Below are 22,081 nucleotides of genomic sequence, written 5' to 3' on the forward strand. Positions count from 1 at the left end.
TTAATCTTTACACTTTGCTTTTACTTTGCCTTATTCTATGTGCAAGCATATACTAGTGAGCTTACAAACCTAACTAAGAAGGGCTCCAGGCGTCTCCCATTGTGTGGTATGGTTCCCTTAAACCTGTATGGTACACGATTCATTCAATAGAGACCACACACAAACTTGTCTGTATCGTAGCCCTGTACCAAAGCTTTAAGGAAGGAGAGAGCCATGGCCCTGGCTGATTATTGTTAGAAGCAGAGAGGGTGGACTGTTGTTAAAAGGTTTTTGAAAATGTGGTATAAAACCATATTGTTAAACTGCATCTCTGCACCTGGAGGTTCACTACGTACATGTATCATGCAATCCGTGATTAGGCTTTAATCAGTATACTTCACATTTTTTACAAGCCAAATCTAAAATGTAAATGCTACAAAAACAAAACTTGCATTAGCACTTAAATTAAACTTGAGTATAAATTGAGTATAGTCCTTTCTTTAGTTAGACTTCACAGGTGAACCATAAACTGCATAATTATTTATTATTATTTATAATGTATAATTATTTACAAGCCTGGTGCTTGTCCCTTTGAAAAGGGTAAGCCAAGTCAGACCTGTTATTCAATGACATCAAACAATAACCATCAGAGAAATTAATGAAGACCAGTGGTTCTCAACTGAGGGGACGCAACCCACCAAGAGGCTTTAGAAAACTTCCAGGGTGTGCATGTTAACCGGATGCATGAAAAATAGCAGCAAAATACTTTATATGAAGATGGATGAACTAATATACTGTAGCATACAAACAGAAACCCTATATTCGTCATGTAGCACTCAAAATGACAAATCAAAAGCTTTCACTATATTACATAGCTTATGCAATTCTTTGCCAAAACACTATCAAGTGGCACCAGCAAACATTGCAATTGCAAAACATAGGCTAAGATTGTTAAGTAACACAGCTAAATATGGGATCTGAGAGGCTGGTTAAAGATCCATGTTGCATTCTTGTTATAAACACACTGGTCATGTCATCCAAGCCGCATCCTACACCACCACCCCAAATAAACACACACACACACACACACACACACATTGGTCTGGGGGCAGAATCAGATTGTAGTCAGTAACAACTGCATCCAGACCAATTCAAGCACCAGTAGAGGAGAGTAGGACAAAAGCAAGAGGGGGAGGGACTTTAAATTCAGGTCTGAAGCAAAGCAAGGGTCACTGAAAGCAAAGAGCACTTCAGCTGTACAATACCTGACTGATCTCTGGCCCCTAAACACACAGTACATGAAAGAACAAGGTCAAATAAAGGGGTTATTTGAGGTCAAATGGTTAATAGTTGTTTCTGAATAAATATGGGAAAATATGGGTCACACTATTATGAATGTGATCAAATTAATAGATTTATGGGAGGGGGAAAAAAATCAGTTCTCTCAATATGAACATATAGAACACATAGACAATACAAGAAATCCATAAGGAAAACCAACTAATTACTAAATTACAACAATTTAGATCATTAATATGTGAATTTAAAAAATAATAAATGCATGTCTTTATTTAAAAACATTTAAATATTATTAAAATATAATATTATTTTTAAATAGTTAAAAAAGATGAAAACTTATTAAATTGTATTATTAAAATTATATTTTCTTTCTCTCTTTCTTTCTTTCTTTCTTTCTCTCTTTCTTTCTCTCTTTCTTTCTCTCTTTCTTTCTCTCTTTCTTTCTCTCTTTCTTTCTCTCTTTCTTTCTTTCTTTCTTTCTTTCACTCACTCACTCACTCACTCACTCACTCACTCACTCACTCACTCACTCACTCACTCACTCACTCACTCACTCACTACTGGCATTATATGATGACCAGATTATAATGTTTGTACTTGTATCAGCTTACATAATTATGTACAAGTTACATAACTGAAAAGGAAGTCAAAGTTCACATACTTTAATTTTGCCTCTGAAACACACTGAAACAAAAAAAAATAAAAAGATTTAATAATAATAATAATAATAAAACCATACTTGTCCATCTTTTCGCTGGTCTGACGCCAGTGGGTCATGTCTTTTCTCCAGCGGAGGTTCTCCTGGCTACCAAAAGCACTGCCTGATGGACTTCTCTCTGTGTAGGAAAGGATAGAGAAACGGCAACATACATCAAATCGGATCTGTGTCAAATTGCCTTCAATTAGGTTTTGAAACTTATTTCCAACAGAATATTGACCCTTTTTTTTCCCCAACTAACCAAGCTGCCCCCTGCTCCGCCGCACCATCTCCTGTCTGGCTCCAATACTGCCTAGGATGGCTTCCTCCAACTTGGCCTTCATGTCCTTAGATTTCTTGAAGGTTAGACTGTTCATACGTTCAAATGCTTTCTTGCCCTGCATGAATAAAAAATGGGCCTTTGTATGAGATGGATGGGTAGAAACACACAAACACTAATTAATTTCACTCAACAGGTGTAAGGATATAGGTGAGCAGATTGTGTGTATTTATTTAGAGATGAAAGGAAAAGTAAACAGACATAAATGAGAAAACAGATATATTGCAACCAAGAGACCTAAAAGTGCTGTGGAGCAACTTCTGATTAATACATAAGGTTAAAACTCCCTCAAATATGAAGTTTATTCAAACCTTGTATTCAAAGCAGGAGACACAGAGGTAGAGCAGGTCCAACAGACGGTTGAGCTGGGAGACAGACAGGTCAGTGAACCATTTCTGAAGTACCATCTCATCTGCATTCTTCAGCACCCACAGCAGGCAGATGAGCAGACTTCGACTGGACTCAGCCGAGAACGAGCCGTGCTGACGGGTGGCCTGGAGAACAAGGTGTATAGATTTAAGTAAAGGAGTGGTATTCTCCTTTGTCATACACTGCATGATGAAGCTTTCATGTTGTATAACTTTGCTTTGGTCTAATTGTCTGTAACACCAAGTAATCTTTTCTTTTCATTCAGAAGAATTATTATAGTAGAAGTTATGGCTGCTTAAGATTTACGAAAATAAAAAAGATGTTCACAAAAACTTGCAAAGGGTGCCATTTTTGTCCCTCTACTGCATGGATGTCTAAACTTTTTTTGTCAGCTAAAGTCTAAAATATTAACTAAGAGATTGTAATTTCAATATTTTAACATGTTTGCATTTTTAGTTTTTTGATCAAATATGAAATGTTGAGCAGTTTGTGAACAGTGAGATCACAATACCTGTGGATTGAGCAGAAAACTACTAGGCCGTGACATCTGTGGCACAGATGTTCCTGCAATTGCCATGGCAACCGTTTGGCTGATCATACTGTTACCCTCAGCTTCCTGCTCCTCGGTACCTGGACCAACAGGACGCCCCCACTGATTATGGGATTCTGTGATGATAAAAGTAAGGTTAAAATAAAAATAAAAAACAACATGGGTGTGAAATATATATATTACCTCGCCGGTCTATATATATATATATATATATATATATATATATATATATATATATATATATATATATTTATTATATACACACACACATTCATTCATACATACCAGTGAAATCATGGAGCTGAGGAAGGGTTTCCATGACAATGCCTATGAGTGGTAGGTAGAGCAGGGCGACTCTGGCTTTGACCTCAGGGTCAGCATAACGTGGGTCCGAGTCATGACTGGACAGCAGATTATGAACAACGCTGATGACCTTCTTATGGAGACCAAACATCCTACAGCAAGAGCAGAGAGTGTCAAATTACACATTTGGTAAAATCCAGATGGAAAAAAAACCCTACAATTTACATTAAATTGTATTAAAACGAATTATATAATAATAAAACTATTAAAATACAACATACACATACATACATACATACATACATACAAACATACATACATACATATATAATTGTTTTAAATTAAAATACTTTAATTTATATTAAAATGACAAACATTCATAAAAGAATGAAAATGGGGCACACACCAGGGTACTGAGCCATCAGCCTCAGGGTCTAGAATCACAGCCAGCTCTGTCAGAACGAGACCGGCGAGGTAATGCTGCTCTCTGAAGGGCACAGACAGCTCAAACATGTTGGCTATCTTTTGGTCCTGCACATGGGTAGAGAAACCAGAACTCTGGTGGGAGACAATGAGGAAAAAAAAATGGGAAGAAAGTCTTTATAATCCAATTTTGTTGTCATTTAGAATTTATCACAATTTAACCTTTCTCAGTTTGTGTTTATACCTGAGATGTGGCAGAGGAGACTGAAGGAGAAGGGGATGCTGGGGGTGTAAGTAGACTGAATGGCAGGTTTAGAGTGACGTAGTGTTCATGGCTACAGACTATCCTCAGGAAATCCAGTCTCAGAGACTCTAGAGTGGGGTTCTGTAGTGCATAGAGCTTGGTGGACACCTGAGAATAGGAGGAATAGAAGATCATCAGAAAAAACAATGTGTAAAAAGCATAGCATGTTGTTTGGAGCTCAATTTTCAAGGTACCTGTTTCCAGTAGGTTTTGACGAGAGTGAAGACAAAGCCTCTATCCATGACTGACAGGAGGTCATTGAGGAAGAAGGCCAAGCTGGTGTTGAGCCTTTCCACCAACTCAAGATCCTGAAAAGACAGTAAAGAAAAGACAAACATGAAACAGCAAACTCACCACTTCAAAATCTTAAACTGGGCACAGTATATATATATATATATATATATATATATATATATATATATATATATATATATATATATATATATATATATATATATATATATATATATATATACACACACACATTAGTGCTGTCAATCGATTAAAAAAATTAACTAGATCAATCACAATTAATTTTCTATAATTAATTGTGATTAATCGCAGTTTAAAACACTTACGTTTTCAATATAAGTTATTACAAGTTTTGATATTTGAATAATTTCACAGTTAATCTCCAAATTAATGTAGAAATAACATAAATGTGTTACACACAACAATGTGTGTGTGTGTGTGTGTGTGTGTGTGTGTGTGTTTATTTTTGTGCCCATGTTTCTGTGGACATATCTCTCTATATATTTTTAACACAATAAATTATATTACGTAAAGCAAAATAAAAATGGTAAAAACTAACAAATACAAAAAAACCTCTAACCTTCTGGAAACGTGAGACAATGTCACCAGCAATGGTGCTAACCAGAGCAGTGATGTCATCCATGAAGCGCTCAGGGAAGCGGTTCTTCCTGGGAGACTCCAGTCGGTCCGTAAAGTATAAGTGGTGTATGATGCTCTTAACCTGAAACGAGAAAGGATCAAGAACACACTGTTCTTCTCACAACCTCAACAGCAGATGCTACACTTTTGATCATAAAGGAGGAAGCATGGAAACGTATGGGTGTGGTAGCTCTTACCATGAGCTCAAAGAAGAACCAGGCCTGTTGCAGGGCTCCCTCCCTCACGCTGCCACTGCTGACCACCCACTGCAGGGCAAGCTCCTCATGAAAGAGCTGAGAACAGGAAGGAACCATCAAAGAACCATTCACCACCAAATACACTGCATACAAGTCACTGTGTCTTAGTTCTAGTGTGGGATATGAAACGGTCCTTTGACATAATGTCCATTGGGATGCTGCAAGAGTGGGGAGGATTCATTATTCTATGGATCAAACATTGAACAAATAAACAACACAGTACCCGCCCAATCCAACACAGTACCCGTTACTGGGGCAAGACCAACAGTGACCACAAGTGACACATCATTCCCTCTTCAGGTGGCATTCATAGTAAAGAGAAGATCTTGTACCCAGCATCCACAAGTACATGACAATCACAGCAACAAAACAACAACAACAACAACAACAACAACATCCAGTCATCCCAAGACAGACAGGCGCAGGTGAGGAGAGGGTCGGCTCCTGCTCTCCAGGAATTGGTTCTCTACCTTTTTGGTCGGCAAGCGTCCTGTTAATGTTTGCAAGAAACTGGCGCTCTCAGTGTGCGATGACATGCGATTGCCACTGCGCTCCATGGCCTACGGGTGGGGATGAATGGAAGGGTGACAATAGATTAGTGTGGAGGACAGGAGTATGTGGTGCCATTCACCAACCACTACCAATACCTATACAAATAAACACACACACACACACACACAATACAGAACAAGACTGCAAAAACTGTGATATCACAATAGATTTAAAAAATATATATACAATTGACTACTAAATTGAACAAACTAGAATCATCACTGGAATCATCAGACAAACAACCATTCTGAGGGATATGGTGTCTTTACAGAGTCTACTCAATAAGGAGACTGAAGAGATTTTTTTTAAAAAGTGTTTTGGTGTGATAAATAAATTATGCATACTATGTATTTATGTATGTACGGATGTGCTCATGTATGCATGTATGCTTGCTTTAATGAATCAGACTACTACAGGCACTGAGCAATGAGAAAATAAAATGATTAGCCTTAACCAGATGCCAGTTATTAAAATAATAATAATTAAATAAAAAAAGTTTCACGAGACAAACAAAACATTCACACACACACACGCATACATGTGCATGCAGCATATCATGACATGCCGAGCAGAAAGAAAATGGAAATTGGTTAGTTCTGACCATGCAATGCTTTTTAAAGTGAAATGGTGAATAAGAAAAATGAGGCAGCTTTGAGAAGAACTGTTTTAGATGAGTGAATGGGTTGAAAAAGTACAAATAAAAAGGACAAATGAAAAAAAGGAAAATGCAGTGAAGGAGAAATGTGCCATGGAGTTATTACATAATGCCGTTTTAGTGCTACTGGGAAGGGCTGTGTGAAGAGGGGGATTCTGCTTAGTATTTGGGGGTTGGGATAGTCAGAATGACCTGCTTAGCATCGGATGTTGAGCCAGGGCTGGTCCCCCAGGGGGCGCTTTTGCACCCCATGGTATGCACCCAGGAGTTGGAGCGATCTAAGCCCTGCAAGCCAAGGGTGGCATCAAAAGGATCACAGGCAGACGCAAGCAAGCCAGGGAACAGTGAAAGGTCAAAGGTTACAGGTCAATGAAACAAGTGAGCAAGGGAGCAAGTTAGTTTATATTAATTTGGCATTCCTGAACAGTAACAGGTTAGAGTATCAAGCATCTTTAAGTAACAAAATAAAAAGGCTTAAGGCCCGGGTATACTTCATTTTCCACATTCCGCTCCGTCTCGCACACAGTCGTGTCCGCACAGCTTTTAAAGTATAATCAATGAGTGCAGATACGCGAGTTCCACACATGGGCAGTACAATTGCTTTTCTATACTCTACAAATCGTCAGAGGGCAGCACTTATTCATTTGCAGGACATTCGCCATTGTATGCAAAGTTTAGAAGAAGACCCAAAACATAAATGATGGAGAATGAAATGATGCTTTGTTTACTGTTCTTGGAACAGCATGCTGTTCTGTATCGCTCTCTCTGCACTCTTTTTCGACTACTGTATAATATATCACAACTGCATATTGCCAACTGGTGGGCTCTTCTGTCTCAACTTTCATCTGTATGCGGTGTGTGTGGAGATCGGCGGACCCTCCTGATGACGACAATTATGTCTTGCAGACAGTGTGCGGTCCGTCGCGAAACGCGGATGGTTGAAGTATACTTTGGGCTTAAGCTTGGCACAGTTAGCACAGAGCGCATATTGTGAAATCAGATTGATTTCATTCATACAACAGGGGAGAAAAAGATTAGTGGTTAGCACCAATAATACTTAAGTGAACCTCGAGTAAAAAAAACTGTTCAGATAATTAAAAGCATGTCAACTACATCATACACACTACAACTTAAAAGTTTGGGCTCAGCAAGATTTTTGTTCACCAAAGATGCATTTAAAGACTCAAATAAATGATTTCAATTATTTCAAATAAAAGCTGTTATAGACTATCAAATAATCCTGGAAACAATGTCACAGTTTCCACAAAAATTAAAGCAAACTTTCCAACACTGATAATAAGAAATGTTTCTTGAGCACCAAATCAGCATATTAGAATGATTTCTGAAGAATCATGTGACACATAAGACTGGAGTAATGATGTCAAAATATATTACAATGGAAAACAGATATTTTAAATTGAAATATTATTTCACAACATTACAGTTTACTGTATTTTTAATCATATAAATGCAGTCTTGGTGAGCATAAGATACTTTTTTCAAAAACATAAAAAAAAAAAAAATCTTACTGACCCCAAACTTCTGATAGGTAGTGTATGTAGTAAATTCTTGAGTTGCCATAAGAACATTCAACAGATTTGCAATGTAAACATTTTTGGCAAAGTTTGGAGCAGTTTGAAAAGAACTACAGTGATTTAAATTATTACATTTATTTTTATAAAACATTTTTAATAAATATACTGTAAAATGGAGTTTTGAATGTAGTGTCGTTAGACTTTGTTTATTTAGATAAAGTTTATTTACAGCCATGTACTTGGTGGAATAATAAATCTGTTATTAAATTTCACATTTTACCTGATTTGCATAATTTATTCAGTAAATTGGGTACTACAGCAAAGAAGTCAGCGCATACAAATCACTGAGCTATCAGCTACACATTCATCAAAGGCAAACTGTAGAAAGGATTTTGGACACCGTTCTCAACCACACATTCATTGTGTTACAGTTAATTTTTGTTTTTCCTTTTTGCAAGATTGTGTAACATGGGTTAAGTCCATAAAATGTTCCAGCTAAAGTTTGTCTTTCTGGTGAGCTATAGGTTGACCTGTAACATTGGGAAATGCTGATCAGCTAAGTAAGCAATCTAGTGCAGAAAGTCAATGATCTATTAAAGCACTCATAAGAATAATGAATACATCCAGCTGGAGCAATCAAAAAATGCCTCAACAGCACTAATGAAATACACTTTGATATGTATATGAACTATGACGACGTGTCTATAATATTAATAGAAAAGTATAGTAGCCAACAGAGCAGCTGAAATGTGTCTACTTACCTTGCTGCCAATTATGGAGCGTACTTCATCATCTGGCGAAGTGGGAGTGCCAGAGATGTCTGGGTTGCTGTTGCTAAGGCTACGAGAGCGGTTAAGGTTGAGGCTTGCAGGTCTAACAGCAGAACGAGCCATTGTGGCATAATGCACTGAACCACCCAATCCTCCTGGGCCTAATATGCAGAACAGAATACATTAAAAAAGAAACACATTGCAATAACTAATTTAACCAATCTTAAACACCAAAAGCCACAGATTTAAAGATCAAGCTGAAACCTGACCTGGAGAGGGGGAGTTGGGATCCATGTTGGGTAGGCGGAAGACATAGTGGATATATGAGGAGAGAAGGCTGTTTCGCCCATGCATATCTTGACTGGTGTCCAAGTACTTATGTAGACGGTTCACTATAGATGCCATCACTTCAAAAGAGGCCTGACCAAGATTCACTACAGTAAATAGAAAATAAAACACAAGATAATTAGGAAACCGTCAGGAGACTAGCAACTATTTTATGCAGTTCTGAAATAAATTAATAAAATATATGAATAACAAAGTTATATACTTTTTTGTGTTTAATAGAAAGTCTAGAGTCTCCCATCCAGCTTTATGTGTAAATGACTTGATCCTAGCGATTATAAAAAGGGAATCCAATTTTAAAAAATAAACAAGTTATACGACCAACTTCTGATTTGATTCACAAACGAATCCCTTCAGTCTAATATGTGAGCTGGTTGAAAATAACTGATTTAAAAGAATGATTTGTTTTTAAATTGGAAATAGCAACCACGTTTGGAGTAAATGATAACAATTTTAATTTGTGGCCGAACTACCAATATAATTTTAGATGACTTGCAAGGATCACGCTAAAATGAAAATTGTGTGATCATTCAATGTTCTAAACCTGTATTGGAACCTATGGAGCCCAATATCCTATTAGCCCAGTATTTCTTTAAAGTTGTGAATATTTTCTGTGTGTTTTCTGAGAGTGTGTAGGTTGGAGGACTGCAAGTACCTATCTGCCCAGCTATAACAGGAGGCCGCACCATCAGCAGAACCAGTTTGTCCAGCAGTAGGTGAAGGAAGCGCACCACAGGCTCCAGCTGAGATGAATTCAAAGCTGCGATACTAGACTTCAGCTCAGCCTCCAGATTATTCTCCATAATGCGCATGTCTCCTATCCTCACGGGGAACATGTGCTCATCCAGCGCATGCACCAGAGCAAAGAACTTATCTAAATACTGGTCCTGGGGAAAGAAAGAAACACATCAGAGAATGCATGTGTTTGTAGGCTTTAAATGAATCAGTATTTTGACAGTTTAACTACTAGTTACCTGCGTGTGGATGGTGGATGCAGCCACAACCTCTACATTAAACACCCCTCTGTGGTTATCCACCCATTTCATTCCAGGAAGAGGAACCTACACACAAATGCATGAATGAACTTCCAGTATAATTTCTTTCAATAAATGGTTATTATTATACATTGCTACTCTAAAATGCTGTCAAAAACAATCATCTGTACAGTATCATCCTGCACTTCACTGTTTTTGAAACATAACAGCATTGCTAACAATAATGGTATCATCTCGATACAGAAAAAATAAGCACTTGGTCTGTAAAAAAAATTGTAAAAGCATGTTCCAGTTTGTTTTAACATTGTTAAAAAATGTTGTTGACCAATGAGGAAACTATTAACACCTAATGCATTAAATGAAAGGTACTTGACATAACCAAAATCTCATTAAAGAACTTCCAAGCTTTATCTATGTGTGTTGTATGACAGAAAATGCCTTACATCAGGAGAGAGAACAGAGTAAGACTGAGGCGGTTTCTCCAGCGATACGGGCAGACAGAAGTGACCTGTTCTCAAGCGTCCGTTCTGCAGCATGGGAATCCACTGAGGGAGACAGAGACACAACATTTATTATAGGTGGGAACCTTCAGGCACATCATGATTAGATTTGATTCAAGGAGTCATACACCAATTCTAAAATTCTCAATGCATCTCAATAGTTCACAACAAAGCAAATCTATGATATCGAATTTGGCTTGTTGCCAAAATCTGTGTACTCTGATAGATATGTTCTCTATTAGCACTGTGCGAGTGCTAATTTTGTGTTTGTGAACAGTGCTGTTCAAGTCTCACTAAAGCTGCATTTATTTGATCAAAAATACATAAATGTTTTAGCAGCCATTACTCTAGTCCTCAGTAGGAAGGTTCACATGCACTCATTTTTGTCAAATCGAAAATTAATCAATTATCAATTGTCATTAATCGTCAATTTGTCAATCAGAATGAATCCAATATGATTTGTATTCAATAATGTTAAGAATAATTGTTGTATTTTTTCTTGATGACATATCTAAAAAGAAAGCTGACATTTATGTCAGAAGAGGTTTTTTAGCAACTATTTAGTAAATATTCAGTCTCATCCACTGACCAGTTCGTAAGACATCTTACACATGTTTGTATGATGCAAAACGTATGTAAATATATGTGCATTTGCACAACATATTTTTTTATCTGATTGAGAAAATAGAAGGGTATAATTGTTTACATGCTTAATTTTTTTATTTCCCGTTGATCTGGTTATTTCAGGCCTACACTTCTTTCAATCTGATCGAAGTTTAATTCAGATTGAGCTCATTCGGATCGATTGAGATGTTTACATCTTAAATTTTTACATTCATAAAAAAATTTTTTACAGCGTGTCTTTAGTAAATCCTGACAGTAATATTTTTCTAATGCCAAAAGAGGGTATGAAAACCAGGATACAATTTATTTTTTTATTTTTTTATTAGAAGAAATCAAGTTCAAAAGTCAAACAGCATTTATTTTACTTTTTATTTGTAACAATGTAAAAGTGTTCTGTCACTCTTTGATCAATAATGAACCTTTGCTGAATAAAAGTATTAATTCTTTAAAAAAATAAATCTTACTGATCCTAAACTCTTGAATAATAGTGTGTGTGTGTGTGTGTGTGTGTGTGTGTGTGTGTGTGTGTGTGTGTGTGTGTGTGTAGCACTGCATGTACCGTGTATCCAACAGGCGTCTCCAGTGGAGTGTTCTGTTTCTGTTGACAGCTGATGTGGTAGAAAGTGAAAAGGATGTGATGATGGTCGGTCAGCGAGGCTGGAAGCTTGATTTTAACTTCATCGTGGAAATCAGGTGATCTGAGGAAAGAACATTTGAGAAATTAAAAAAAATAGAAATATTGTAAAAACAATACATTTCTTACGCAAAATCTAAATCAAACAAAAACTTGACCAACTGTTGTTCCAAAATCACGTACAACTAACACTGTGACTGTCACTCCCTGAGCTGATGTTTGATCTCATGTTGAAGACTTCTGCATGAGTTTTTAATACATGTTGCAGCCACGAACTCACCGATTATGATAGACTACAGAAGTGTAAGCCTCCTTTGAATACTCTGCACAGCTGGATTTCCCATAGATTACCTAAGAGACCATGGAAGAAAGAACTGTAAGTATATGATTCCACTTCTCCAAGTCAAGAGAGTGCTTTCCCATGACATGTTTGGCTATATGAGACTTTGTAAATGAATCTGTCAGAACTTACAGGCATAGCGTTGCTAGGATCTTCCCCATTCATGAACTGTACTTTTACTGTAATGTTACGGGCAGAACCTTGACGATTTGCGAAGTTCAGGCTCTGTGGGTTCACGTACAGGAGGTTCCTACAAATGCAGGCAGACAGAGGAAGGAAAGTTGTTTATACATCAAATGTTTCGATCCCTACTGCTCCCATTCAATTAAATAGACATTTTAATATATATATTTTGTTACATATTTAGAAGTTTTTCAAGCAGGTTTTGTAAATCTTATATTCAAAGGTAAATAATTCTGGAAATGTTCTTCTGGTTTCTCAGCCGATTCCTTAACTGAAATAAGACTATTTGAAAATGAGACAGAAATGTGTCCACTGTCCATGAAATAAAAAGACGATGATGAAATCAACAACCCATGGTAAAACTAACAGGAAATGGAAACTTTGAAAGTTAAAAGTAATTTGATAGTATACAAGTTGCACAAAACAGAAATTCAAAAACAGTTTCTGTTCACATGTGAAACCATCTTAAAGGAACACTCCACCGTTTTTTTAAATAGGGCTTATTCACCTTCTTTCCTACATTTAGATAGGTGGGCAAATGCATTTTTGTCTCAGTGCATGCATTGTTTTAGTTTGACAGGGTCGGTGCTAGCTTAGCTTAGCATAATGAATGGAATCCTTTGTTGCCAGCTAGCATGTCCTGAGTAAAAGTGATATAAAAAAAAAAAAACCCACCTAATTACTTCTTGTGGCCTGCGTATTCACAACAAGTACAAATAGCGATGCAGATTAACACTAGGCGATTTCTTATGCAGATATTGACTTGGGACTATATTAGGGGGAAGCACAGGCGAAGCACTGCTACTTGGGCGCAGAGATATCACGCCCAAGTAGCAGTGCTTCGCCTGTGCTTCCCCCTAATTTAGTCCTTAATATATAAGTCAATATCTGCCTAGGAAATCGCCTAGTGTTAATCTGCATCGCTATTTGTACTTGTTGTGAATACGCAGGCCACAAGAAGTAATTAGGTGGGGTTTTTTTTTTTTTTTATATCACTTTTACTCAGGACATGCTAGCTGGCAACAAAGGATTCCATTCATTATGCTAAGCTAAGCTAGCACCGACCCTGTCAAACTAAAACAATGCATGCACTGAGACAAAAATGCATTTGCCCACCTATCTAAATGTAGGAAAGAAGGTGAATAAGCCCTATTTCAAAAAATGGTGGAGTGTTCCTTTAAAGCAAAAAGCCTGGGATAAAATTTGGGGCATTAACGTTATCTTTTCCATTCTTGCACAGCCGTTTCCGTTCTGTGGTTACAGTAGCTGCAGGAACAGACAGAAATACTGCAGTGACGTGGAACATACTCTCCTGGGAAACCCCACAGTCCGCAAAGGTCACAGACTTTCCCAGGAGCACATAACTCTCATGCATTCTCAATATCACCTCCTCTCTAATGTGGTGTGTATGTATCACTTATTTCATACTGTGATCTTTAGTTCAAATTCAAAAGGAGAAAATGAGCAAGGGAGGAGTGAATAAGTGCTTGTACATTGTGCTATTCAAAATATTCCCATATAAGTTGCATTCAAATACAAAAAAACCCCAAGAGGTTCAATAAACAAAAAATCTGGAGCAATTCCAGCCAAAAAATGTTCTTCAGTTCAGATCTGTCTAGATCTGCAAACAGCAAACTAGACCTATCTAGATCTGCAAAATCCGCAAATATAGATTTAGCTAAAACTGCAAAAAAAAAAAAATAATTATTTGGCACAGGGTGTAAGAAAGGACATTGGAGATGAAATTTCTATCCACAACGCTGACACACAAGCTGAATGGCCTCTGGGTACACAATGGGAGTCAGGTCGTGTTTGCTGTGTCCACAAATATGGATTGAGGCCAAACTTTGCGCACCTATCTGAACAGAACCAGTTAGCACGTACTTGCAGCAGGGCAATGATTATACATCACTGCAACACAGCAAACATAAAACAAGTTATATGGCAGGGACAAAAAATGCAATCAAGTTTGTTTCACCCTAACATTTACAGAACAGTTTCAAACAACCATATATTTTTCTATACATGTTATTTAAACTACATCAAAAATACTTGACATTTCAGACATAACATATTAGTATATCAAAATATTTTCAATGTCTGCATTTACATGCGCAAGAATATGCCGATATTTGAATTTGGTCATATGCTGAAGCAGAAGCAAGCGTCATGTAAATCCAATTATCACTACTCAATGACAACAACTCAACTTAATGGAAAATAATGTTCATGTTTAATCAGAATATGTTCTTTATCTTGTATACAGGAATATTCCTATAGTTGATTTTTTTTTTTTGTAAAATTCAAATGTGTTGAATAGAGGAGATTATTCCACAATTAAAACATCTGGAAAAACAACAACGATTCAGTAGATCAAATATAGTAACAGGTTGAATAGTTTATCAGTAGGGTCCAAATTTAGGGTGTTTGCAAACATTTGGTCAAGACTAAAGGTGACGATACACAGGACAACTTTTTGAGCAATGTTGCAGGGCAATCTTGCCAAGCGATTGTTGCTTGGGCACTTTCACATTGAAAATGAGCAATACATTTCTATCTGGATCATTTAGATAGGTTGTGGGCCCTGTGTCTCATCTGGTTGCACGTTGACGGCAACATTGCTCAAAAAGTTGCCCTGTGTATCATCACCTTAACTCATCCCCATCACAAGCTGCTAAGATTAAATATTTAAAAACAGCACATGTGAACAAAGTAAACCAAGGCTAAAACATCTTTACTGAAAATTGTTGCTGAAAATTCTTACAATTCAATTTTTCACCATATGTAACATTATGCAACATTTTACCAATGGTATCTAAGTGGTTGACATGAGATGAGATTTTGTGTGCGTGTATTAAATTATATGTATTGCAAGAGTGAATACAGCTATGAATACGTGCATTTAATGCTGTATAATGTATTGAAAATTAAAAACCTAGTAGTAAAGGTTTTTAAAACATAGAATTTTAAAATTATTAATTTTGAAAATTATTCAAATATATAAAAAAATATATTTTTTGTGGTGAGCTAAATTATAAAATATTTGCTCGATTAAAATTGAAACTACTGGCCTGACCAGGCTAACAGAAAAAAAAGCACTGCTGAACCCTGAAGGGAGATTAATATGAAGCAGCAGTAAATAAAAAGCCTGTTAATATCAGTGCAAATGGCACAAACTCCCCCAACTTCAGTCATCACTCATTTCTATTACCGCCTGAGCCGAACCATTCTGAGATCCAGCGACGATCCTGCTTGTACATGCAGAGCCTCTCAGTGGCACCTGAGAGTGATGCTCCGCTGATTCAGGAGGCCATTAAATCAAAGCCAGAACCATAAATCGCATACTTTTATAATTAATTCCCATCAAGTGGTGCATGCACAGAGCACCAAGTGGCCACGGTTATGATGTGATCGATTGGCAGCATGATTCATCAGCACCGTTCATCTTTGCTTATCAGATGCAACCAGGGACCAGGTTATGGATGTGTGGTGAGTGGGGGAAATGTGTGTGTGTGTGTGTGATACTGTAAATTGTCTGCACAGAGTAAACTTTCCACAGATTTGGAGGAGGCGGCTCAAGCAAAGCCAGATTAATAATTACCAAATGCTCCCTCCCCTCTCAGAGTAGCGGTATATATTTGAGGAATCTCTGCTGTTTTTGTTCTCAGAGTAGGAGATGAGAAGAGTAGCGAGAAAGGGAGGTTAAAAGAGACTAGCACACAGACAGGAATTGGCAACGGACTGACGCACTGAACAAACCGCCTAAAATGATGTTGATTTTCCTTCTTTTCTGGCTAAGCTTGTCCACAACAAGCGCAGCCTCTAACCTGAAAAAAGCACCCACCGAGGCACCTATCCTAATAACCGCGCCGCCAACTGAGGCTAGATCCCGCTTTGCCATGTTAGATGACGTAAGACTCCTGGCTAACGGTTTGCTCCAGCTCGGCCAGAGTCTCCGAGAGTTTGTGCACAAAACCAAGTCTCAGATCAACGACATCTTCCAGAAGCTCAACATCTTTGATCGCTCCTTCTACCAGCTCTCAGTGGTCACCAGTGAGATCAAAGAGGAAGAAGAGAAGTTGAAGGAGACGACCATATTTCTGAAGGCCAATAATGAGGAGATCAGAAACTTGTCACTGGAGATCAACTCAAAAATTAACAATATCCTCCAAGAGCGAAACCAGTTGCACAGCAAGGTTGGAGGACTGGAGGAGAAGCTGAAGGGCTTGTCTCAGAGCATGATGCCTCTGGAGCAACTTCAAGAGATCACTGCTTTGAAGGTGAGTCAGAATTTCAAATTAAAAAGGTCCAAATTCGTATAACTATAGGGCTTCGCAATACCAATTTTTTAATTTTCAAAATTTACCAAAATGCATGTGAATCATACTTGATGGCAAGAGCTACAAAAAAATTTTACATCAATAAAAGTTCAGATAAAATGTACTGATCATATAGCTGTACAGGTCAGCTGAATCCAGTTATGCATTTACTCCATTAACAACTTTTATCTGTTGCAGGATGTGATTGAAACACAAGAAAGGACCATTACAGACCTGCTTAAATCTGTTAAAGAGCAACACGAACAGCTAAATTACCAGAAGAACAAAATTAAGAGTCTTGAGGATAAGGTATGTTATTTTCATTACAAAATTCAGATTATGCATTTTAAATGTATCATTCAATGTATTTTTAATAAAAAGGGTCCCCACACATAGTGCACTCACAAATAATATATATATAAAGTAAAGTGATTAGAAATCCTACAGAATATAAAATAAACAATATTTACTGAATTTAAAATTTTCATCACTTTAACTCTCCTGGCTTTATTTGCATTTACTGAGATTAAATATATTAATTTATTTTCAGGTGAACTATGACACTTTTCAAGACACAGCTGAAAAACCTTTGGATTTAAACCCAGAAACGCCAGACCCTTTTCGGTACCTAACAATCAACTCCACCAATGGAACTACAGAAATAAATGGTAAGAAAAGCATGAAATCAATTAGCGATTTAAATTGTTGCTTTATTAAAACCAAAACCATCAACTGTGTGTTTTGTTGCACAGACTTTCCAATAGACTGCAGTGATGTGTTCAAAAGAGGCCAGAGGACCAGTGGAATTTACCCGATCAAACCCAATCAATCTGAACCTTTCCATGTTTACTGCGAGATAAGTTCTGGTAAGAGACCAATAATGCACTTCTAATCAGACTTCCTACTGATATCTGTTACAAAAACTGTGACAGGTACATCACAAAGGGCACAAGAAACCCTACCTAGGTGGTTACAACCCTAACTTATCACCATTCTTATCGAACTAGGATTCTCTTTTTACAGTTTTCTTTAACTCTTTATTTTAAGATGGAGCAGCAACGGTCATTCAGAGGAGGGAGGATGGTTCTGTTGATTTTGACCAGTCGTGGGAAAAATATGAACATGGCTTTGGCAAATTGGAAAGTAAGTATGCCCTTTTGTGTCATGTCACGTTTCCTTCTCTACTACTCCTACTATAGATGCTTGATAAAATATGAACAGCTTAAGCTTCTGTAGTATGATTCAGCTTTAGCTGAAGAGTCAAATTGATTCTAATCACATGTCTCTTCCTGGCATGATCATTATAAATGATTCAAGGCATGACCACTAGAAATGGAAACTTCAGCTTTTAACTAAGCACAAATGTCCTTGTGTTACAGAAGAGTTTTGGCTTGGCTTGGCGAAGATCCATTCCATTGCTCAACAAGGAGAATACATTTTACACATTGAACTGGAAGACTGGAAGGAGGAAAAGAGATTCATAGAGTACATGTTCACCCTAGAAGGCCCTGCATCTGATTACGCCCTTCACGTGGCACCTTTGTCCGGAGATCTGCCTGATGCCATGAGCAACCACACGGGCATGAAGTTCTCAACCAAAGACAGAGACAACGATAATCATGACGAGTCCAACTGTGCCCGCAACTACACAGGTATCAAACGGACAAATTAAATATTTAATATCATACAATACATAATTGAATATCCCTTGAATAATAATTGTCCGCTGGTTTCAGGTGGTTGGTGGTTTGATGCATGTGGGGACACCAACTTAAACGGGAGATACGCCTGGGTGAGGTTGAGGACTCGCCACCAGCGCAGGAAAGGAATCTACTGGAGGCCAGCCAAAGGAAGCTCCTTCACTCTCAAATCCACAAAGATCACCATCAGACCATCAACCCAGTTTCAATAATCCCTGACCCTATACCCACTCTCTATTGGGTAATTCAGAATCAATTAGAGGTGTCACACTGGCAGTAGACGCTGGCCAACAAAGCATTTCCCTTTCTCTACAGACAGCCGAAACTGAATGATGCAACTGCAACAGGTCATTGACTCCGGTAGAGGGTAAAAACCAAGTCAAAGGGTTATTGCAACATGTTAGTTTAAAATCTTCATAGGTCACCAGATAACACACTTGTAGCTTACTGACCAAGAAGAGTTTGTTAAAAAAAAATCCTAAAACTGAAAAAGTCAAAATGGCAAGATCACACCTCTGAAACAGGATCTGGTGCATGTTATTATCAAGAGTCAACAAGAATCAACAATACGTTTGTATGGATAATATTATAGAACTGCACTGCATTCAACTATAGAACTACTCAACATCATTTCACATATTGCATGTTTACTTAAATAATGTATTTAAGCAATTTACACAAATGTGCAACAGTAGAAAAGCAATGGGTAACACTTTATAATAACTTTCATTAAATCATAACCATAACCATTAAGAACACATTTATATTATATTATACACAAAAAATGCAATATATATGCTCTTGTATTTTTTATGTTGAAAATTATTACAAAGTGTTACCAAGAAATGTATCATTATGGTCTGCATGTCATTTTCTGTTACTGAGTCATATTGACTCCTGGTTATGCTTTGTACATACTCAGCTGTATTGTGTATATTTAGTTTACAGAATGTTTCTCAGTGATGGTTGGGTGCATCATATTTATATCAACACATTTAGACAATAAGATAATAAAAAAATAAATATTTCTTTAAATTAGCCACTTACAGCACTCGAGTGAGACTCGTTCAAACTATACTTTGACTCACGGCAAGCTTTTTTTTTTTTTTTACTGGTAATAACTAAATCACTGCATAATGAAAACAAATCTCAGCAATATCTTCTCAGCAGAGAATACAATATATGAACAATTTCATTGGGGCTCACATAACTGAAATAAACCAGTTTCCACACAGTTTAAAGCTACTGTTAGTTTGTGGGGGAGAAAAACAATTATTTAACTGATACTAAACAATCCAGCAGGAGGATCAAGCTTAACCTAAGTGGGAAATCAACCCTTCATTAATAACATGTTATACGACCTGCATATATGACAGACGTGACACGTGTGATAAATCTAGAGCATGAAATTTGTCTGCAGTAAACTCTTGTCCCAATCTGCCTATTCAGCACAACTCAAATCAAGGCTGACTACACGGATCGTCCAAAAAAAGATAACAAAGTTGGCACAGGCTGAGAGTGGACAAACATGTCCTCTGAATGACAGGTTATGTCAACATATGCAGAAGATAAGCATCTTTGTCTGACCAACCTTGACTAAACTAGTAAGCTTAAATAGCGGGGTTAGCCCATACAGTAAGGCCGACTGCTTACACAGAGCGCAGTTGGCTATTTAACAATAAGAAAAAGTAAGGCCAATTCTAAATTTAATCCAGACCAGCGGTCCTCATCTAGGGGGCAGGGCCTCAGCAAACATCCAGGGAAAAATCCTCAAGCCAACAAAATGTTTCAAATAAGACAAAATAAGCTAAAACAACTAAAAACAAGACATTTCTTATTTTAATTCACCCCCTCAACAACTTTTCGGTCCCTTTGAAGAAACAGGATTTCCAGTCTTGGAAAACATGGATATATGAGGTTGCCTAATTTTAAGATGGTGATTTCTAGACCTGGAAAAGTCATGTAAATTAATAAACAGCTAAGGCAGCTATAAATAATATATATTTTACTAGTTATGCCATGCTTTTAAGCCAAATATTTGTTTTTAATCGATGTAAATTCACTTTAAAAGTGTAGAATCCCTGAAGAACATTCAGTTCCTAAAAATTCTGGAATCCTGAAATGTACTTGAATTATTTGTGTTACTTTTTTAATTTACAACTAGGAGTGCCCACAGATTAAAAACAAAATTGGTGGCCTTTGAATATTATTGTGGTGTTGGAGTCAAAAATGTTGAGAATCACTGATCTAGACATTTAAAAGTTGGTTATACCTGTAAGTGGTGTTGGGCACATAAACGTCCCTGGCAGGGAACTCCAGGATATCTTTTGTTGGCCGCACTCGACTGTCAGGGTAAGGCTTCAATTGGAGCAGCTCAGGCGTCAGGCAATAGTGAGGGTTCTCAGGGGCTGGAGAGATGTCGATCTTCAGCTGGGCTAAGGGCATAAAGTAAATGAGTTACATAACTCAATGCATAAATGGTTCATGGGGTCAAAAAACATTGCAAAAACATGCCAAGAGAGCTCTACCTGTGATGGGCCTCAATCTACGCAGCACAGATGATGGACGGCGCATGTCAGCTAGGAACTTGTAGAGATCTTCATCACTTAGTCGATCTCCTTCCTAATATGATATATAATATTATATAAATAACATATAAAATGTGAAAAGCTTTCATTCATTAGCTTTTGCAGTCTGACCTATGCAATGACGGGTAACTGGACAGTCAACTTCCAATGAATTTTTTTTTCTTTTAGAATAACAGCGTAACCTGTTTGAAGAAGTTGGTGACGGTCAGGGTGGCAGGCCTGAAGCTAGTCAGACTGCATGATTCATCTCCGCTGGTGGTTCTCTCCAACGAACGACGCCCCACAATACTAGAGTTCCTCCGTTCGGACCACGAGCCTTTCCTCTCTGTGTGATGGTGCAGAGTCAAGAGTTAGAAAGAGATCCAATAAAGAGCAAAAGTGAAAGACAAAATGAGATGAGGCTAGTCCTACTTCAATGTGTTTCGTCACCCATTCAAATGTTGTTCGGAACACTAACCTCAAACTGTGCAAGTCCAAGTACAGGATTAATATGCACAACCATCGGTGTCGTTTGTAGACTCACCTGTAAGCCCCATCTCCAGCTCTGTGTCTCTCTCCAGACTGCCTGCACTGTTCACTATATTCATGAGGTGTATGGCCGTCCAGGCAAAGGGCATCCGATAACGCCCTAGTCGCTGACAGAACTGTTCGGACTGACTGCGCAACTTCTCAATCTTTTCCTTATTCTGTGGTACCCAGGAAAAGAAAAGAAATACCAGTCACCATGTTAAACTGAATTCCACCAGGAGATGGTGTATAATGTACAAACTATAATAAAATGCTTACTTTAGCAGCATCCGACTCTTTAAAGACCATGTAAGGCTCTGCACACTCTCCAATGTCTCCCTGCTGTAGCACCTTCTCAAGCTGAAAGCAGATGAGCATTGATAATGTACTGCATTCAGTGACAAGTAAACATTAACGCAATA

General features: G+C 37.6%; 2 protein-coding genes across 19 annotated transcripts in view; one reads left to right on the forward strand and one right to left on the reverse strand.

Moving 5' to 3' along the window:
• dock7 (dedicator of cytokinesis 7) overlaps window positions 1–22,081 on the reverse strand; it is a 44,478-nt gene that overhangs the window by 14,025 nt on the left and 8,372 nt on the right. For 3 of the 18 annotated variants that reach the window (XM_084129498.1, XM_084129485.1, XM_084129496.1), the window contains exons 10-34: window positions 21,939–22,019; window positions 21,676–21,838; window positions 21,335–21,477; window positions 21,093–21,186; window positions 20,837–20,999; window positions 12,495–12,612; window positions 12,303–12,373; window positions 11,948–12,086; window positions 10,708–10,809; window positions 10,244–10,330; window positions 9,925–10,156; window positions 9,194–9,358; window positions 8,916–9,085; window positions 6,812–6,904; window positions 5,883–5,972; window positions 5,353–5,448; window positions 5,097–5,237; window positions 4,459–4,572; window positions 4,205–4,372; window positions 3,944–4,095; window positions 3,520–3,689; window positions 3,196–3,350; window positions 2,627–2,809; window positions 2,238–2,373; window positions 2,018–2,114 (exon numbers count right to left, since the gene is read on the reverse strand). In XM_084129498.1, coding sequence (XP_083985624.1) covers window positions 2,018–2,114; window positions 2,238–2,373; window positions 2,627–2,809; window positions 3,196–3,350; window positions 3,520–3,689; window positions 3,944–4,095; window positions 4,205–4,372; window positions 4,459–4,572; window positions 5,097–5,237; window positions 5,353–5,448; window positions 5,883–5,972; window positions 6,812–6,904; window positions 8,916–9,085; window positions 9,194–9,358; window positions 9,925–10,156; window positions 10,244–10,330; window positions 10,708–10,809; window positions 11,948–12,086; window positions 12,303–12,373; window positions 12,495–12,612; window positions 20,837–20,999; window positions 21,093–21,186; window positions 21,335–21,477; window positions 21,676–21,838; window positions 21,939–22,019 — 3,323 coding nt within the window. Of the gene's footprint in view, window positions 1–69; window positions 124–1,244; window positions 1,263–1,760; window positions 2,115–2,237; window positions 2,395–2,626; window positions 2,810–3,195; window positions 3,351–3,519; window positions 3,690–3,943; window positions 4,096–4,204; window positions 4,373–4,458; window positions 4,573–5,096; window positions 5,238–5,352; window positions 5,449–5,882; window positions 5,973–6,811; window positions 6,905–8,915; window positions 9,086–9,193; window positions 9,359–9,924; window positions 10,157–10,243; window positions 10,331–10,707; window positions 10,810–11,947; window positions 12,087–12,302; window positions 12,374–12,494; window positions 12,613–20,836; window positions 21,000–21,092; window positions 21,187–21,334; window positions 21,478–21,675; window positions 21,839–21,938; window positions 22,020–22,081 lie in introns of those variants that run through there. The other 15 variants (XM_084129494.1, XM_084129499.1, XM_084129493.1 and 12 more) reach the window with 10 other exon arrangements.
• Window positions 16,206–19,797, forward strand: angptl3 (angiopoietin-like 3). The gene is made up of 7 exons (XM_084129503.1): window positions 16,206–16,825; window positions 17,063–17,173; window positions 17,415–17,532; window positions 17,617–17,730; window positions 17,912–18,007; window positions 18,244–18,516; window positions 18,601–19,797. Exons 1-7 carry the CDS (start codon window positions 16,313–16,315, stop codon window positions 18,774–18,776), a joined length of 1,401 nt encoding a protein of 466 aa, XP_083985629.1. The 5' UTR covers window positions 16,206–16,312; the 3' UTR covers window positions 18,777–19,797.

Source organism: Abramis brama (assembly GCF_963993115.1).
Source record: "Abramis brama genome assembly, chromosome: 11".
NCBI lineage: Eukaryota > Metazoa > Chordata > Actinopteri > Cypriniformes > Leuciscidae > Abramis > Abramis brama.

Excerpts from the sequence above, each read along its gene's own strand:
- angptl3 (XM_084129503.1), top strand. The coding sequence starts at position 16,313 with ATGATGTTGATTTTCCTTCTTTTCTGGCTAAGCTTGTCCACAACAAGC. Across the intron at positions 17,533-17,616 it reads TGGAACTACAGAAATAAATG|ACTTTCCAATAGACTGCAGT; the intron begins GTAAGAAAAGCA and ends TTTGTTGCACAG. Across the intron at positions 18,517-18,600 it reads CTGTGCCCGCAACTACACAG|GTGGTTGGTGGTTTGATGCA; the intron begins GTATCAAACGGA and ends CGCTGGTTTCAG.